General features: G+C 43.1%; 1 protein-coding gene across 2 annotated transcripts in view; it reads right to left on the bottom strand.

The window, feature by feature from the left end:
• Window positions 1-231: 231 nt before the first annotated feature.
• Window positions 232-16,335, bottom strand: part of dnajc27 (DnaJ (Hsp40) homolog, subfamily C, member 27) — a 53,790-nt gene continuing 37,686 nt past the window's right edge. For both annotated transcript variants that reach the window (XM_055865530.1, XM_055865529.1), the window contains 2 exons: window positions 7,577-7,737; window positions 232-3,653 (listed from right to left, as the gene is read on the bottom strand). In XM_055865530.1, the coding sequence (XP_055721505.1) occupies window positions 3,521-3,653; window positions 7,577-7,737 (294 nt within the window). In that variant the 3' untranslated portion in view covers window positions 232-3,520. The remainder of the gene's footprint in view (window positions 3,654-7,576; window positions 7,738-16,335) is intronic.

Below are 16,335 nucleotides of genomic sequence, written 5' to 3'. Positions count from 1 at the left end.
GAGTGGTGCAGCGGTCTAAGACACTGTATCTCAGTGCAAGAGGTGACACTAGAGTCCCTGGTTCGAATCCAGCCTGAATCACAGGCCATGATTGAGTCCCATGATTGAGTCCCCCTGGTTTGGCCGGGGTAGGCGGTCATTGTAAATAAGAATTTGTTCTTAACTGACTTGCCTAGGTAAATAAAGGTTCAATATTTTTTTTTAAATAAAAAATAGTCATGGAATCACTAGTCACTTTAGTAATGGAACACTGGTCACTTTAATAATGTTAACATACTGCACTGCATTATGGGCAAAATGTTGAAAAATACTGTTATTAACTGTAATACGGAAGCCTCCTGTAAAAATGACTCTAACATACTATTTCTTTACAGTAATAGGATTCACATTAGCCATTACAAAAGCAGCAACTACACTTCCCGGGGTACAAAACATGAAATAATACAGTCTCTCACAGAGCTAATCAAGGTAAACACACCATATCGAAGCTAATAGCGCTATCTACCACACGGTATCGAAGCTAGTGATCATTCACTCTGTTGTCATTGTTCACTCACTGTGCTCTGCCTGGTTCAAAACATGCTTCACAGTAACGATTCAGTACAATAAATATCCTCTTATCAAATAGATAAAATCCTCACCATAAATATTCACATTTATAAACATACTATACATGACGAAAGAAACAAATCATAGTTCAATATATATTATACAGGAAGTACCAGCACATATCTTTATAGTCATACAGTATGTTCACTCTTCTGGTGTTGATATAAAAATATAAATAGCATGGATTTCATATACACATCTGTCTGCGTGTTTAAATACCATGCTCACTACTCAGGCTAAAATCATCTATCTTCTCATGTCTTAGTTGTACCTTAAAAAGGCCCAGTGCAGTCAAAAACGTGATTTTTGCTGTGTTTTATATATATTTCCACACTATGGAGGTTGGAATAATACTGTGAAAATTATGATAATGCCCTTTAAGTGTAAGAGCTGTTTGAAAAGACCGCCTGAAATGTCAGCCTGTTTTGGTGGGATGGAGTTTTGGCCTGCCTGGTGACATCACAGGGCGGTGAATTAGGTAATAGACCAATAAGAAAGAGAGTTCCAAACTTCTCTGCCAATAAAAGATAGTTTTCCATTTTCCCCTCCCCACTCAGACCACTCCCACAGTGAAATTCAGAAATTGCCTCTTTGCTAAAAAGCTATTTTTGTTCCTTTTTGACCATTTGAATTAGAAACAAATCACAGTCAGATACTTAATTGTTACCCAAGAAATTATTTGATATGGAGATAAACATGTCTTCATTGGACCTTTAACATGTCAGTCACTTGGACCAATAGGAGTCGTAAACAAACACGCCAGTCTAGTTCGTTTATAAAATACCCAGTGGGCCGTATCAGAAAACACATTCACTAAGTTAACCTGCTCACTTTTACAACCTGCTCAATTATCTTATTATTCTTTCATTTTTTTTTTTTTAATTTGGGATTATGGGTTGTTGTGGTCGTTGAGTTAATTATACCATTTTCAAAATCTATCTCGATAAACATATGAAGTTATTGAAGGAAACGTTGGCCCGGTGAGCAGGGTAACTAATCGATCGTGCTTTGCAACATCCTCCCCTGTTCCAGGTTCTCACAGACATAGAAATAGAATCTATAGAACGGGCCTCCCCATTCAAGTCAATAGGGTCAGAGGCTCCAAAACCCGTTCTAGAGATTGTATTCTATGATTACAACCTCTAATCATCATCATGTAAACACCACTGTTAGGGTTTGGCACTGCCGATGTCATAGCTCTACCCACCAATCAGGAGCTCTGTCAGCTATGAAGTCATCAGCAGACATTTCAGTAAACGTTTAAGTGAAGGTATTATAATTTATTTATAATCTCCACCCGGCACAGCCAGAAGAGGACTGGCCACCCCTCATAGCCTGGTTCCTCTAGGTTTCTTCCTAGGTTTTGGCCTTTCTAGGGAGTTTTTCCTAGCCACCGTGCTTCTACACCTGCATTGCTTGGTGTTTGGGGTTTTAGGCTGGGTTTCTGTACAGCACTTTGAGATATCAGCTGATGTACGAAGGGCTTTATAAATACATTTGATTTGGGTATATATACCGGGGGGGGGGAATATATACCGGGGGGGTATCTAACATCTTTTGGATGAGTAATAGGATGTGACTGATCATCCAGATTATTCAAACCAAACTGGGTTTTGACAAACAGGGTTTTGGTTTGGTGTACTGAGAGCTGGGGCTCTGTAGTGGGTGATGGTGGATATACATGTGATCCTCTAGAGCTAAGATGGGCACTTGCTTAAGAGGTTTGCTGCAGTTTCCCCATCTCTCAGTTAGTTACTACACCCCTCGGTGAATCTGTGGCTGTGGAGAAACAAAATGTCTTGAGGAAGGGGACACAGCATATACGCTGTGAACACTGAGTTATACTGTATGGGGTTGGCTGGGGTAAGTATTTCAAAGGATGAGGTTTGTCCAGAGGGCAGAGTAGGGACTGTAGACCAGTGCTTCTCAAACCCGTTGAAACATGAAGAAAAATGCTCCATTAGTCACATCCCTGCAAGATGGACGACCAACATTTCTGACGTCGGAAAATTTTTAAAATTGTCTCATCCGACGAGGGTCTGGAAAATGGAACCGCCATCATCGGTGCCTCCTCGACCCGCTCAAACTACGAGTCCCCACGTACTGATCCTAGCCTAGCCCAACCTCATAGGATTTCAGGAAAATGTGTCTGGGACAGCAAAAAAACGTGGCGAAATCACGTTGTGTAATTTTGTTGTTGTTGCATTACCCACCTTATTACAACCATTCATGTTTACAGCACCTATAGCTCTTGTCCAGGGCGTTACGTGTGTGCAGCTTGCTGATGTTGAACCTTCCTTTAACTCAACAAGCTGCTTGAACGCTCTGGACCAGAGCTAACAACATCTGGTTAGAAGTAATTGATGGAGTCACATATCGGGGTAATTATGTTTTGACAATATTGCAATATAATTCTTGTTACCAACATTTATCCTTCATAGCTTGTTCTTCATCTCCTTTTTAAATAGGGGAACAAATTCATTTTCAGCACTTTTCCCCCCCCCCCATGACTGATCAAAACGTGTTTTCATTTCGTATCGGCACCTAAAGTATTGTGACAATATCGTATCGTGAGGTCCCTGGCATTTCCCAGCCTTACTGGTTAGGACCAAGTTAATGACTTACCAGGTCTTCCATTGACTTCTCTCTGCAGTGTTTGAAAGATGACAGTTTAAAGCATTGACTCCTTACAGAGAGACAGAGTAGCTGTGGCACATCATCAGTAGTGACTTTATAAATCTCTGTTGTAGCAAAATGTCATGGCACCTGGTGGGAGGGGTGGAGAGCAGGGAGGGGGGAGAAGGGGTTAGGAGAGGGTAGAAAAGGCTAATGACGTTCTGGGGCGAGGGGTCATGGGTGGAGTGTAGAGCGTTGACCGGAGTCCCTAGCTGGCATTGGTTGGCGGAGCGTCCTACTTGATGTTCTTGAGCAAGGAGGTGCGAGCGTTCACCACAGCCTTGAAAGCATCCTCGCTGCCCGGGGCAACGCACTTATCCGGATGGAGCAACACAGCCAGCTTCCTGTACGCCTTGTTAACCTCCTCCCTGGAAACACAAACAGGAACCAAAGTTAGACCAAGAGGAAGGCGCTGTTGAAGCCGCCGCGCGTGTGTGTGTGTGTGTATGGAAGAAGTTGATTGTCAGGTGGACGGAGTAATGAGATTCTCCACTGTCTTCTAATCCCCTCGCTAAATCCAAGCCCCCAATCCCCTCCACACACACACCTAGCTGCCTCATATCAGGGAAGATAGAAATTACTGAGAGAAGTTTGTTTTTTTGAGAGAGTGAGAGAGAGAGTAGGGCGAGAAAGAGAGAGAGCGAGACAGAGAGAGAGAGAGAGCGAGAAAGAGAGAGGTAGAGAGAGAAAGAGAGAGGGAGAGAGAGAAAGAGAGAGGGAGACAGAGAGAGAGAGAGAAAGAGAGAGGTAGAGAGAGGTAAAGAGGTAAAGAGAGAAAGAGAGAGTTCATCCCATATAAATATAATCTCATTCTAGTTCTGCTGTTACTCTCTCTCTCTGGTCTGGTCCAGATAGTCCCATATAGAGGCTCTACAGACGATCATACTATCAACAAACTGTTGATAAGCAACCACTTATAGTTAGGGTTAGAATAAGGGTTAGGGTTAGAATAAGGGTTAGGGTTAGAATAAGGGTTAGGGCTAGGGTTAAAATAGGGTTATGGTTAGAATAAGGGTTAGGGTTAGGATAAGGGTTAAGTTTAGGGTTAGGATAAGGGTTAGGGTTAGGATAAGGGTTAGGGTAAGGTTAGGGTTAGGATAAGGCTTAAGGTTAGGGTTAGGATAAGGGTTAGGTTAGGGTTAGGATAAGGGTTAAGGTTAGGGTTAAGATAAGGGTTAAGGTTAGGTTAGGGTTAGGATAAGGGTTAAGGTTAGGTTAGGGTTAGGATAAGGGTTAAGGTTAAGTTAGGGTTAGGATAAGGGTTAAGGTTAGGGTTAGGATAAGGGTTAAGGTTAGGTTAGGGTTAGGATAAGGGTTAGGGTAAGGTTAGGGTTAGGATAAGGGTTAAGTTTAGATTAGGGTTAGGATAAGGGTTAAGGTTAGGTTAGGATAAGGGTTAAGGTTAGGTTAGGGTTAGGATAAGGGTTAGGGTTAGGATAAGGGTTAGGTTAGGTTTAGAATAAGGGTTAAGGTTAGGTTAGGGTTAGGATAAGGGTTAAGGTTAAGTTAGGGTTAGGTTAGGTTTAGAATAAGGGTTAAGGTTAGGTTAGGGTTAGGATAAGGGTTAGGGTAAGGTTAGGATAAGGGTTAGGTTAGGATAAGGGTTAGGGGTATAACTAGGGTTAGTAGATAGGTTAAATGTTGTTGATAGTCAGTCCATCTGTAGATGCTCTACAGACGATCCAAATGAAGTGTTCTCTTCTTTTGCCAACATGAACCTGTCACATCAATAAACACATTTCATTTAATTGAGTACAGATCAGATTGTGGAGGATGAATTGACAGAGTAGAGGACAGGATAGCGTGACTGAGTGGGCTGTTGGAGTGGGACTGCATGGTAACATGGCAACAGGGTCTAATTGCAGTAATAGACAGGAAGGGGTTAAGAAGAGATGATCTGTCCTCCTGATCTTCTTAACCCCTGACAGAGGCCCTGTTGTCATAACAACCTCTAGCCCCTAGACACTTATCTAAGAGTGATTGGACAAGTCATTGTGTCATTCTGAGCGATTGGACAGGTCATTGTGTCATTCTGAGTGATTGGACAAGTCATTGTGTCATTCTGAGTGATTGGAAAGATCATTGTGTCATTCTGAGAGATTGGACAGATCATTGCGGTAATACAACCCAGTTGATCAGAAGTTAATGTGGAGCTATTCCAAGTGTCCAGGGAACAGGGGTCAAATTCATTCCAAGTGTCTAGGGAACAGGGGTCAAACTCATTCCAAGTGTCCAGGGAACAGGGGTCAAATTCATTCCAAGTGTCTAGGGAACAGGGGTAAAATTCATTCCAAGTGTCCAGGGAACAGGGGTCAAATTCATTCCAAGTGTCCAGGGAACAGGGGTCAAATTCATTCCAAGTGTCTAGGGAACAGGGGTCAAACTCATTCCAAGTGTCCAGGGAACAGGGGTCAAAGTCATTCCAAGTGTCTAGGGAACAGGGGTCAAACTCATTGCAAGTGTCTAGGGAACAGGGGTCAAGCTCATTGCAAGTGTCTAGGGAACAGGGGTCAAACTCATTCCAAGTGTCTAGGGAACAGGGGTCAAACTCATTCCAAGTGTCTAGGGAACAGGGGTCAAACTCATTCCAAGTGTCTAGGGAACAGGGGTCAAACTCATTCCAAGTGTCTAGGGAACAGGGGTCAAACTCATTCCAAGTGTCTAGGGAACAGGGGTCAAATTCATTCCATGGAGGGCTGAGTGTCTGCATCAGACCGATCAATTAAGGTCATTGGTTAGTTAGGAATTCTCCTCACCTGGTTGTCTAGGTCTTAATTGGTTAGTTAGCAATTCTCCTCACCTGGTTGTCTCGGTCTTAATTGGTTAGTTAGGAATTCTCCTCACCTGGTTGTCTAGGTCTTAATTGGTTAGTTAGCAATTCTCCTCACCTGGTTGTCTAGGTCTTAATTGGTTAGTTAGGAATTCTCCTCACCTGGTTGTCTAGGTCTCAATTGGTTAGTTCGGAATTCTCCTCACCTGGTTGTCTAGGTCTTAATTGGTTAGTTAGGAATTCTCCTCACCTGGTTGTCTAGGTCTTAATTGGTTAGTTAGGAATTCTCCTCACCTGGTTGTCTAGGTCTTAATTGGTTAGTTAGGAATTCTCCTCATCTGCTTGTCTAGGTCTTAATTGGTTAGTTAGGAATTCACCTCACCTGGTTGTCTAGGTCTCAATTGGTTAGTTAGGAATTCTCCTCACCTGGTTGTCTAGGTCTTAATTGGTTAGTTAGGAATTCTCCTCACCTGGTTGTCTAGGTCTCAATTGGTTAGTTAGGAATTCTCCTCACCTGGTTGTCTAGGTCTCAATTGGTTAGTTAGCAATTCTCCTCACCTGGTTGTCTAGGTCTTAATTGGTTAGTTAGGAATTCTCCTCACCTGGTTGTCTAGGTCTCAATTGGTTAGTTAGGAATTCTCCTCATCTGCTTGTCTAGGTCTTAATTGGTTAGTTAGGAATTCTCCTCACCTGGTTGTCTAGGTCTTAATTGGTTAGTTAGGAATTCTCCTCATCTGCTTGTCTAGGTCTTAATTGGTTAGTTAGGAATTCACCTGACCTGGTTGTCTAGGTCTCAATTGGTTAGTTAGGAATTCTCCTCACCTGGTTGTCTAGGTCTTAATTGGTTAGTTAGGAATTCTCCTCACCTGGTTGTCTAGGTCTCAATTGGTTAGTTAGGAATTCTCCTCATCTGGTTGTCTAGGTCTCAATTGGTTAGTTAGCAATTCTCCTCACCTGGTTGTCTAGGTCTCAATTGGTTAGTTCGCAATTCTCCTCACCTGGTTGTCTAGGTCTTAATTGGTTAGTTAGCAATTCTCCTCACCTGGTTGTCTAGGTCTCAATTGGTTAGTTAGGAATTCTCCTCACCTGGTTGGCTAGGTCTCAATTGGTTAGTTAGGAATTCTCCTCACCTGGTTGTCTAGGTCTTAATTGGTTAGTTAGGAATTCTCCTCACCTGGTTGTCTAGGTCTTAATTGGTTAGTTAGGAATTCTCCTCACCTGGTTGGCTAGGTCTCAATTGGTTAGTTAGGAATTCTCCTCACCTGGTTGTCTAGGTCTCAATTGGTTAGTTAGGAATTCTCCTCACCTGGTTGTCTAGGTCTCAATTGGTTAGTTAGGAATTCTCCTCACCTGGTTGTCTAGGTCTTAATTGGCCACAAATGTAAAGGAAATAATCAAAACCAGCAGAGACTTGGCCCTCCATGGAATGATTTCAGACACCCCTGGCCAGGGGGTCAGGGGGTCAGGGGTTTCTGGACTGTGCCTGAGGCTCCATGTTTGACTCATGACCCCTGCTCTTACCGTGTGGCTCCAGGTTTTACCCCCAGCATATCCCAGGAGTCCTTGCTGTTGCGTATGCGTCGGATGGTGTCGGCCTGCTCCTTGGTGAAGCCGACAGTGACCTCCGCAACCGGGCGCTTCCCGCCATTCTCACACATGTCCGTTATCGAGGAGAAAAACGCCTGGAGAACACACACACACACACACACACACACACACACACACACACACACACACACACACACACACACACACACACACACACACACACACACACACACACACACACAGATCACTACAATATATCATCTAGCTACAGTATATATCTACACTATCTACCTACAGTTGAAGTCGGAAGTTTACATACACTTAGGTTGGAGTCATTAAAACTCGTTTTTCAACCACTCCACAAATTTCTTCACAACAAACTATAGTTTTGGCAAGTCGGTTAGGACATCTACTTTGTGCATGACACAAGTAATTTTTCCAACAATTGTTTACAGACAGATTATTTCACTTATAATTCACTGTATCACAATTCCAGTGGGTCAGAAGTTAACATACACTAAGTTGACTGTGCCTTTCAACAGCTGGGAAAAATCCAGAAAATGATGTCATTGCTTTAGAAGCTTCTGATAGGCTAATTGACATAATTTGAGTCAATTGGAGGTGTACCTGTGGATGTATTTCAAGGCCTACCTTCAAACTCAGTGCCTCTTTGCTTGACATCATGGGAAAATAAAAAGAAATCAGCCAAGATCTCAGAAAAAAAATTGTAGACCTCCACAAGTCTGGTTCATCCTTGGGAACAATTTCCAAACGCCTGAAGGTACCACATTCATATGTACAAACAATAGTACGCAAGTATAAACACCATGAGACCACGCAGCCGTCATACCGCTCAGGAAGGTGACGCGTTCTGTCTCCTAGAGATGAGCGTACTTTGGTACGAAAAGTGCAAATCAATCCCAGAACAGCAGCAAAGGACCTTGTGAAGATGCTGGAAGAAACAGGTACAAAAGTATCTATATCCACAGTAAAACGAGTCCTATATCGACATAACCTGAAAGGCCGCTCAGCAAGGAAGAAGCCACTGCTCCAAAACCGCCATAAAAAAGCCAGACTACGGTTTGCACATGGGGACAAAGATCTGACTTTTTGGAGAAATGCCCTCTTGTCTGATGAAACAACATCATGTTGTGGGGGTGCTTTGCTGCAGGATGGACTGGTGCACTTCACAAAATAGATGGCATCATGAGGAAGAAAAAGTATGTGGATATATTGAAGCAACATCTCAAGACATCAGTCAGGAAGTTAAAGCTTGGTGGCAAATGGGTCTTCCAAATGGACAATGACCCCAAGCATACTTCCAAAGTTGTGGCAAAATGGCTTAAGGACAACAAAGTCAAGGTATTGGAGTGGCCATCACAAAGCCCTGACCTCAATCCTATAGACAATTTGTGGGCAGAACTGAAAAAGCGTGTGCGAGCAAGGAGGCCTGCAAAACTGACTCAGTTACACCAGCTCTGTCAGGAGGAATGGGCCAAAATTCACCCAACTTCTTGTGGGAAGCTTGTGGAAGGCTACCCGAAACGTGTGACCCAAGTTAAACAATTTAAAGGCAATGCTACCAAATACTAATTGAGTATATGTAAACTTCTGACCCACTGGGAATGTGATGAAAGAAATAAAAGCTGAAATAAATAAATCATTCTCTCTAATATTATTCTGACATTTCACATTCTTAAAATAAAGTGGTGATCCTAACTGACCTAAGACAGAGATATTTTACTAGGATTAAATGTCAGGAATTGTGAATAACTGAGTTTAAATGTATTTGGCTAAGGTGTATGTAAACGTCTGACTTTAACTGCATCTGACATTTATCTATCATTATTGCTGTGCATCTTTCCCTATCAAGATAATTCGATATGCATCTAAATAAATGGACTCCGATACGATACGGGAACGATACGTTTTAGTTTGAAACGATTCGGTTTGATTAGAGAACAAATCGATTCGATGCACTAACATTTGTTGCATAAACATTTTCAATTCGAAATCAAAATCTGAAGTTGATGGAGCTTATGAGCTGGGCCCCTCTGAGCTGGGTCCCTCTGAGCTGGGCCCCTCTGAGCTGGGCCCCTCTGAGCTGGGCCCCTCTGAGCTGGGCCCCTCTGAGCTGGGCACCTCTGAGCTGGGCACCTCTGAGCTGGGCACCTCTGAGCTGGGTCCCTCTGAGCTGGGCCCCTCTGAGCTGGGCCCCTCTGAGCTGGGCCCCTCTGAGCTGGGCCCCTCTGAGCTGGGTCCCTCTGAGCTGGGTCCCTCTGAGCTGGGTCCCTCTGAATGTGTGAATGATGTCTATGTATATACTATGTAGTCCCCCTGATCTGAGCCATTAAGGAGACTAGACATCTACCACCCCACTACCACTATCAGATTAGAGACATAAAGGAGACTACAAATCTACCACCTCACTACCACTATCAGATTAGAGCCATAAAGGAGACTACAAATCTACCACCTCACTACCACTATCAGATTAGAGCCATAAAGGAGACTACAAATCTACCACCTCACTACCACTATCAGATTAGAGCCATAAAGGAGACATCTACCACACCACTACCACTATCAGATTAGAGACATAAAGGAGACATCTACCACCCCACTACCACTATCAGATTAGAGACAATAAAGGAGACATCTACCACCTCACTACCACTATCAGATTAGAGCCATAAAGGAGACATCTACCACCTCACTACCACTATCAGATTAGAGCCATAAAGGAGACATCTACCACCCCACTACCACTATCAGATTAGAGACATAAAGGAGACATCTACCACCTCACTACCACTATCAGATTAGAGCCATAAAGGAGACTAGACATCTACCACCCCACTACCACTATCAGATTAGGGCCATAAAGGAGACTAGACATCTACCACCCCACTACCACTATCAGATTAGAGACATAAAGGAGACATCTACCACCCCACTACCACTATCAGATTAGAGCCATAAAGGACACTAGACATCTACCACCCCACTACCACTATCAGATTAGAGCCATAAAGGAGACTAGACATCTACCACCCCACTACCACTATCAGATTAGAGCCATAAAGGACACTAGACATCTACCACCCCACTACCACTATCAGATTAGAGACATAAAGGAGACTAGACATCTACCACCCCACTACCACTATCAGATTAGAGCCATAAAGGAGACATCTACCACCCCACTACCACTATCAGATTAGAGACATAAAGGAGACTAGACATCTACCACCCCACTTCCACTATCAGATTAGAGCCATAAAGGAGACATCTACCACCCCACTACCACTATCAGATTAGAGCCATAAAGGAGACATCTACCACCCCACTACCACTATCAGATTAGAGCCATAAAGGAGACATCTACCACCTCACTACCACTATCAGATTAGAGCCATAAAGGAGACATCTACCACCTCACTACCACTATCAGATTAGAGCCATAAAGGAGACATCTACCACCCCACTACCACTATCAGATTAGAGCCATAAAGGAGACATCTACCACCCCACTACCACTATCAGATTAGAGCCATAAAGGAGACATCTACCACCCCACTACCACTATCAGATTAGAGACATAATGGAGACTAGACATCTACCACCCCACTACCACTATCAGATTAGAGTCATAAAGAAGACATCTACCACTATCAGATTAGAGCCATAAAGGAGACATCTACCACCTCACTACCACTATCAGATTAGAGTCATAAAGAAGACATCTACCACTATCAGATTAGAGACATAAAGGAGACATCTACCACCCCACTACCACTATCAGATTAGAGACATAAAGGAGACATCTACCACCCCACTACCACTATCAGATTAGAGACATAAAGGAGACTAGACATCTACCACCCCACTAATACTATCAAATTAGAGCCATAAAGGAGACATCTACCACCCCACTACCACTATCAGATTAGAGCCATAAAGGAGACATCTACCACCCCACTACCACTATCAGATTAGGGCCATAAAGGAGACTAGACATCTACCACCCCACTACCACTATCAGATTAGAGACATAAAGGAGACATCTACCACCCCACTACCACTATCAGATTAGAGCCATAAAGGACACTAGACATCTACCACTCCACTACCACTATCAGATTAGAGCCATAAAGGAGACTAGACATCTACCACCCCACTACCACTATCAGATTAGAGCCATAAAGGACACTAGACATCTACCACCCCACTACCACTATCAGATTAGAGACATAAAGGAGACTAGACATCTACCACCCCACTACCACTATCAGATTAGAGCCATAAAGGAGACATCTACCACCCCACTACCACTATCAGATTAGAGACATAAAGGAGACTAGACATCTACCACCCCACTTCCACTATCAGATTAGAGCCATAAAGGAGACATCTACCACCCCACTACCACTATCAGATTAGAGCCATAAAGGAGACATCTACCACCCCACTACCACTATCAGATTAGAGCCATAAAGGAGACATCTACCACCTCACTACCACTATCAGATTAGAGCCATAAAGGAGACATCTACCACCTCACTACCACTATCAGATTAGAGCCATAAAGGAGACATCTACCACCCCACTACCACTATCAGATTAGAGCCATAAAGGAGACATCTACCACCCCACTACCACTATCAGATTAGAGCCATAAAGGAGACATCTACCACCCCACTACCACTATCAGATTAGAGACATAATGGAGACTAGACATCTACCACCCCACTACCACTATCAGATTAGAGTCATAAAGAAGACATCTACCACTATCAGATTAGAGCCATAAAGGAGACATCTACCACCTCACTACCACTATCAGATTAGAGTCATAAAGAAGACATCTACCACTATCAGATTAGAGACATAAAGGAGACATCTACCACCCCACTACCACTATCAGATTAGAGACATAAAGGAGACATCTACCACCCCACTACCACTATCAGATTAGAGACATAAAGGAGACTAGACATCTACCACCCCACTAATACTATCAAATTAGAGCCATAAAGGAGACATCTACCACCCCACTACCACTATCAGATTAGAGCCATAAAGGAGACATCTACCACCCCACTACCACTATCAGATTAGAGACATAAAGGAGACATCTAACACCCCACTACCACTATCAGATTAGAGACATAAAGGAGACATCTACCACCCCACTACCACTATCAGATTAGAGACATAATGAAGACCAGACATCTACCACCCCACTACCACTATCAGATTAGAGTCATAAAGAAGACATCTACCACTATCAGATTAGAGCCATAAAGGAGACATCTACCACCTCACTACCACTATCAGATTAGAGACATAAAGGAGACTAGACATCTACCACTATCAGATTAGAGCCATAAAGGAGACATCTAACACCTCACTACCACTATCAGATTAGAGTCATAAAGAAGACATCTACCACTATCAGATTAGAGACATAAAGGAGACTAGACATCTACCACCCCACTAATACTATCAGATTAGAGCCATAAAGGAGACATCTACCACCCCACTACCACTATCAGATTAGAGCCATAAAGGAGACATCTACCACCCCACTACCACTATCAGATTAGAGACATAAAGGAGACATCTAACACCCCACTACCACTATCAGATTAGAGACATAAAGGAGACATCTACCACCCCACTACCACTATCAGATTAGAGACATAATGAAGACCAGACATCTACCACCCCACTACCACTATCAGATTAGAGACATAAAGGAGACTAGACATCTACCACCCCACTAATACTATCAGATTAGAGCCATAAAGGAGACATCTACCACCCCACTACCACTATCAGATTAGAGCCATAAAGGAGCATTCTACCACCCCACTACCACTATCAGATTAGAGACATAAAGGAGACATCTAACACCCCACTACCACTATCAGATTAGAGACATAAAGGAGACATCTACCACCCCACTACCACTATCAGATTAGAGACATAATGAAGACCAGACATCTACCACCCCACTACCACTATCAGATTAGAGTCATAAAGAAGACATCTACCACTATCAGATTAGAGCCATAAAGGAGACATCTAACACCTCACTACCACTATCAGATTAGAGTCATAAAGAAGACATCTACCACTATCAGATTAGAGACATAAAGGAGACATCTACCACCCCACTACCACTATCAGATTAGAGACATAAAGGAGACTAGACATCTACCACCCCACTACCACTATCAGATTAGAGCCATAAAGGAGACATCTACCACTATCAGATTAGAGACATAAAGGAGCCATCTACCACCCCACTACCACTATCAGATTAGAGACATAAAGGAGACATCTAACACCCCACTACCACTATCAGATTAGAGACATAAATGAGACTAGACATCTACCACCCCACTACCACTATCAGATTAGAGCCATAAAGGAGACATCTACCACCCCACTACCACTATCAGATTAGAGACATAAAGGAGACATCTACCACCCCACTACCACCATCAGATTAGAGCCATAAAGGAGACATCTACCGCCCCACTACACCTATCAGATTAGAGACATAATGGAGACTAGACATCTACCACCCCACTACCACTATCAGATTAGAGCCATAAAGGAGACATCTACCACCCCACTACCACTATCAGATTAGAGACATAATGGAGACTAGACATCTACCACCCCACTACCACTATCAGATTAGAGAAATAAAGGAGACATCTACCACCTCACTACCACTATCAGATTAGAGCAATAAAGGAGACATCTACCACCCCACTACCACTATCAGATTAGAGTCATAAAGAAGACATCTACCACCTCACTACCACTATCAGATTAGAGTCATAAAGGAGACATCTTACACCCCACTACCACTATCAGATTAGAGTCATAAAGAAGACATCTACCGCCTCACTACCACTATCAGATTAGAGACATAAAGGAGACATCTACCACCCCACTACCACTATCAGATTAGAGCCATAAAGGAGACATCTACCACACCACTACCACTATCAGATTAGAGCCATAAAGGAGACTAGACATCTACCACCCCACTACCACTATCAGATTAGAGACATAAAGGAGACATCTACCACCCCACTACACCTATCAGATTAGAGCCATAAAGGAGACATCTACCACCCCACTACCACTATCAGATTAGAGCCATAAAGGAGACATCTACCACCCCACTACCACTATCAGATTAGAGACATAATGGAGACTAGACATCTACCACCCCACTACCACTATCAGATTAGAGTCATAAAGAAGACATCTACCACTATCAGATTAGAGCCATAAAGGAGACATCTACCACCCCACTACAACTATCAGATTAGAGACATAAAGGAGACTAGACATCTACCACCCCCCTAAAGCTATCAGATTAGAGCCATAAAGGAGACATCTACCACCCCACTACCACTATCAGATTAGAGACATAAAGGAGACATCTACCACCCCACTACCACTATCAGATTAGAGACATAAAGGAGACTAGACATCTACCACCCCCCTAATACTATCAGATTAGAGCCATAAAGGAGCATTCTACCACCCCACTACCACTATCAGATTAGAGCCATAAAGGAGTCATCTACCACCCCACTACCACTATCAGATTAGAGACATAAAGGAGACATCTAACACCCCACTACCACTATCAGATTAGAGTCATAAAGAAGACATCTACCACTATCAGATTAGAGCCATAAAGGAGACATCTACCACCCCACTACCACTATCAGATTAGAGCCATAAAGGAGAAACATCTATCACCCCACTACCACTATCAGATTAGAGCCATAAAGGACTCATCTACCACCCCACTACCACTATCAGATTAGAGACATAAAGGAGACATCTAACACCCCACTACCACTATCAGATTAGAGACATAAAGGAGACATCTACCACCCCACTACCACTATCAGATTAGAGACATAATGAAGACCAGACATCTACCACCCCACTACCACTATCAGATTAGAGTCATAAAGAAGACATCTACCACTATCAGATTAGAGCCATAAAGGAGACATCTACCACCTCACTACCACTATCAGATTAGAGCCATAAAGAAGACATCTACCACTATCAGATTAGAGACATAAAGGAGCATTCTACCACCCCACTACCACTATCAGATTAGAGACATAAAGGAGACATCTAACACCCCACTACCACTATCAGATTAGAGACATAAAGGAGACATCTACCACCCCACTACCACTATCAGATTAGAGACATAAAGGAGACTAGAAATCTACCACCCCACTACCACTATCAGATTAGAGCCATAAAGGAGACATCTACCACCCCACTACCACTATCAGATTAGAGACATAAAGGAGACATCTACCACCCCACTACCACTATCAGATTAGAGCCATAAAGGAGGCATCTACCACCTCACTACCACTATCAGATTAGAGCCATAAAGAAGACATCTACCACTATCAGATTAGAGACATAAAGGAGACATCTACCACCCCACTACCACTATCAGATTAGAGCCATAAAGGAGACATATACCACCTCACTACCACTATCAGATTAGAGCCATAAAGAAGACATCTACCACTATCAGATTAGAGACATAAAGGAGACATCTACCACCCCACTACCACTATCAGATTAGAGACATAAAGGAGACTAGACATCTACCACCCCACTACCACTATCAGATTAGAGCCATAAAGGAGACATCTACC

Source organism: Salvelinus fontinalis, chromosome 16 (genome assembly GCF_029448725.1).
Source record: "Salvelinus fontinalis isolate EN_2023a chromosome 16, ASM2944872v1, whole genome shotgun sequence".
NCBI classification, from domain to species: Eukaryota; Metazoa; Chordata; class Actinopteri; order Salmoniformes; family Salmonidae; genus Salvelinus; species Salvelinus fontinalis.
Note: the sequence above shows the minus strand (reverse complement) of the source record. Positions and strands in the feature narration are given on the sequence as shown.